General features: G+C 50.8%; 1 protein-coding gene across 1 annotated transcript in view; it reads right to left on the reverse strand.

Annotated features, from left to right (window-relative positions):
* Nucleotides 1-2,081: 2,081 nt before the first annotated feature.
* H310_12601 (hypothetical protein) overlaps nucleotides 2,082-3,469 on the reverse strand; it is a 1,677-nt gene continuing 289 nt past the window's right edge. Inside the window, exon 1 of the mRNA XM_008879727.1 lies at nucleotides 2,082-3,469. This exon is cut by the window's right edge and continues 289 nt beyond it. Within this exon, the coding sequence (XP_008877949.1) occupies nucleotides 2,163-3,461 (1,299 nt within the window). The 5' untranslated portion in view covers nucleotides 3,462-3,469 and the 3' untranslated portion in view covers nucleotides 2,082-2,162.

The following is a 3,469-nucleotide window of genomic DNA, read 5'->3' on the forward strand; positions in this document are numbered from 1 at the left end:
AGCGTCCATCCACTTGGTCATTGACCAGTTGTTCGTCGAGCTCGGGATGTTTTGGTGGTTTTAAGTTTGATCGGCGGTGCATGGCCTTATTGTCGATGTTGCATGACTTCGCTTCCCTGAGGTTTTTAAGGATGCGACCAACTGTACTGGAGTGGATCAAGCATCCACATTGTTTATTGGCCCACGTGGCTAATTGGGGATATGTCACGGACCCTAGGGGCTGTCTATCGTAGAAGTTACGCAGTGTATTTTTGTTGCATGGTCAAGCGCTTCCCACCTGATGGCATTGCGGCTGCTTGGGCGCCGAATTTGCAAATACCTGGACCTCTAAATTTTTACAAAGCTGTCTAGCATTAATTCAGAGAAATTATTCATTTCCGACGCGAGCAAAAATCGAGGCATCACTGTACCTCCCGAACGTTCAACTTGGATGATCGTGAGAAATATTCCACTCGTTGGAAAATCTTGAGAAATATCCTCTTGTCTTGATCATGGCAATCCGTTTCCAGGCCGCAAGTACAGCATGTTTTCGTGGAGCCACAATAACTGTATTGCACTGCTGTTGGACATACACTCATGGACAAGACTTAGGGAACACTCACATTTCATGGCATATCTTGCGAAGTATTGAGAGTTGAGAGTTGCTGTTTGAGTATGATGAGCCAATAGCACTGAGCAAGAGCTGGTTATAGCTACCGGCGCGCAAGTCGTCAGCATCAAGTACTTTCTATTCAATGATTAATTTGTGGACCCAGACAAAATCAAGGAACTGAATTTGCTATACAAAATCCAAGATAGTAAGAGTGTTTGTGAACCTATAGCGCGTGGGATCTCACTGTCAGTCAGCAATATGGGTCGAGAACAACTTACCGATGAGATGCGGGGCCGCATAAAGGGCCTTCGGGAGGCAAATTGGTCGTACCGTGCCATACGCGCAGTTACTGGCAAGTCCGTCGCTGTGATTTCTCGCTGCCTACGTCAGCAGGGGCGCAACAAAAAGCAGCCTGGAAGGCCTGTTGCACTCTCCGAGCGGCAATTCCGACGTTTGGTTCGTGAAACTTGCAAGACTGGGTCAAGCGCCTCAACCTTACACAAGGCCTGCTAACTACCTTGCAATGTCCGGATGACTCGACGAGTCCTGCAGCGATGTGAACTGCTCGACTACACCAAAATGCAACGTATCTTGCCGCTCACGCCTGCGCACAAGCAGTCTCGTTTCAAGTGGGCTATGCAACATGCCGAAAGTCCCTTCGACTGGTCGTTGGTGGTCTTTTCGGACGAAGGGAAGTTCAACTTAGACGGGCCGGATGGTTACAAGAACTACGGCATGACATCCGGCAACCCAAGCGGAACTTTGTCACGCGACAGCAAGGTGGCGGCTCCGTTATGTTGTGGGGTGCAATTGCAAGTTGCGGCGAAAGTGCTCTTGCTATCCTCACTGGAAAGAAAAATTCAGGTGATTATATATTTACACTGTCCGAGTACATGTTGCCTTTCGCTCACCTAAAGTATGGATCTGACTTTGTCTTTCAACAAGACAATGCACCGATTCATACCTCTGCGGAGACGAAGCAGTTTTGTGCCGAACAGTCCATTGATCTTCTGTCGTGGCCGGCTCGTTCGCCGGATCTCAACTCGATCGAGAACGTTTGGTCCTCGATGTCACGTTTTGACTACAACAATGGCCGTCAGTACCAGAACGTCTCTGAGTTGCGCGACGCTGTGCTGCTTGCCTGGACTATGATCTCAGATGAGGAGGTAAAAAATTTCATTGATTCCATGCATCGCCGATGCTTGGAGACGATTCGATGCAATGGTGACAAGACTCATTATTGATTGAGCAATAATGTATTGAGTTTTGTGTAGCAAATTCTCTTCCTTGATTTTGTCTGGGTCCACAAATTGAATATTGAATAGAAAGTTCTCGATGCTGACGATTTGCGCGCCAGTAGCTATAATAAATAACCAGCTTTTCCTCAGTGCTATTGGCTCATCAATCTCAAACAGCAACTCTCAACTCTCAATACTTCGTGAGATATGCCATGAAATGTGAGTGTTCCCTAAGTTTTTTTGTCCATGAGTGTAGCATTTCAATAACATGATCGTATTCAATTCAATCAGCAAAACACGCCTATGATCAACAAAACGAGCCACCGCGACATTTAGAGGGCCAACGAGGTAAAATTCTTGTGGTACGACACGTTGGTGAACGTGATGCGCTGGTAGCTTGAGCCGGCAGGGCAGTAGGGGAATTTGACATCGTCCCACTTGGGTTTGGGAGTAGGGCCTGAAGGAGGGTTGAACAACGGGTCTGCAGACTTGTATGTCACGTACGCGCCCAGGACAAGCGACGCAATAATGGCAAAGTACGCCCAGATCTTCTCCGGCCACGACACGCGGTTTCCAAAGTGCTTCAAGTAAAACACCATTGGCAAGATCATGCACGACATGGCGATGCAGGAAGCACCAGCAAAATCGAGCAAGTCCAAGAGTCGCTCTTCCCACGCACACGCAATCGCGACGGCGGCAGCCACAACAATGATACGCATGGCCGCGATCTTGGGGTAAACACCGGGCTGGCGGTACGTGGCAGCGTCGCGGTCATGATCCTCGATATCGTGGGAGACATCAGCAACGGCCAAACAATCACTGTCCTTGTCTGCTGCAGGGGTATCAGATTTGTCATAGCCAGCCTCAACGACAGCTTCTAACGCAAAATTATACTTGTGCAAGCCAAAAATGACGCGTTCCAAGATGTAAAACCCCGGGGTCATGATCACCGCGAACGCGATCGTCACGTGCAGCTGCATGGCCAGCATGGCAAGGATCACCCCGCCACGGTTGGCAGTGAAGCCGTTCTTGGTCCCCGCCACAGCAAACAACAAGTTACCGGGAATCTGGCATCCAACGGCGGACACACCCGTGATGGCCACCGTCATGAAAAACACCGAGATGATTGTCAACGTCACGTAGATGATACGGGGCATGCGAGTGGGGTCCGAGTGGTCGCGCTGGAGGGCCGGAATCACAATGCCTGCACCGTACGCCAGAGCCAAGTTGCCAAACACTGTCGCGACCTGCTTGAAACTCGGGTCGGGCTTGGGCGTCGACACGCCCGCCGTGTTTTGGTCATGCATGCTGTCCACCAACAGGTACAGCGCAATCGCGTCCGCGACGACCGTGCCGAGGCAGCCCGCGGCGGCCGCGCCAGCACCCTCCTTCAACGTCGGGATCAAGCATACCGGCAACAACGACAAGCCCATGATAATGATCCAGGTCGTCGTCTCGTACGAGTCGGGAAACATGATGGTACACATGGTTCCACCCAACACCAAGAACGCAATCGGCACCAGGATGCAATTCAACATTTGCGAGACAGTCATCAGCCAGCGGCCAGTGCATCCCATGACGAACTCGCCCAAGTCGCCCATCGTGCGGACGCTCTTCGGAGCTTCCAGCATCACCTTGG

Source organism: Aphanomyces invadans (assembly GCF_000520115.1).
Source record: "Aphanomyces invadans strain NJM9701 unplaced genomic scaffold supercont1.41, whole genome shotgun sequence".
Taxonomy (NCBI): domain Eukaryota; phylum Oomycota; class Saprolegniomycetes; order Saprolegniales; family Verrucalvaceae; genus Aphanomyces; species Aphanomyces invadans.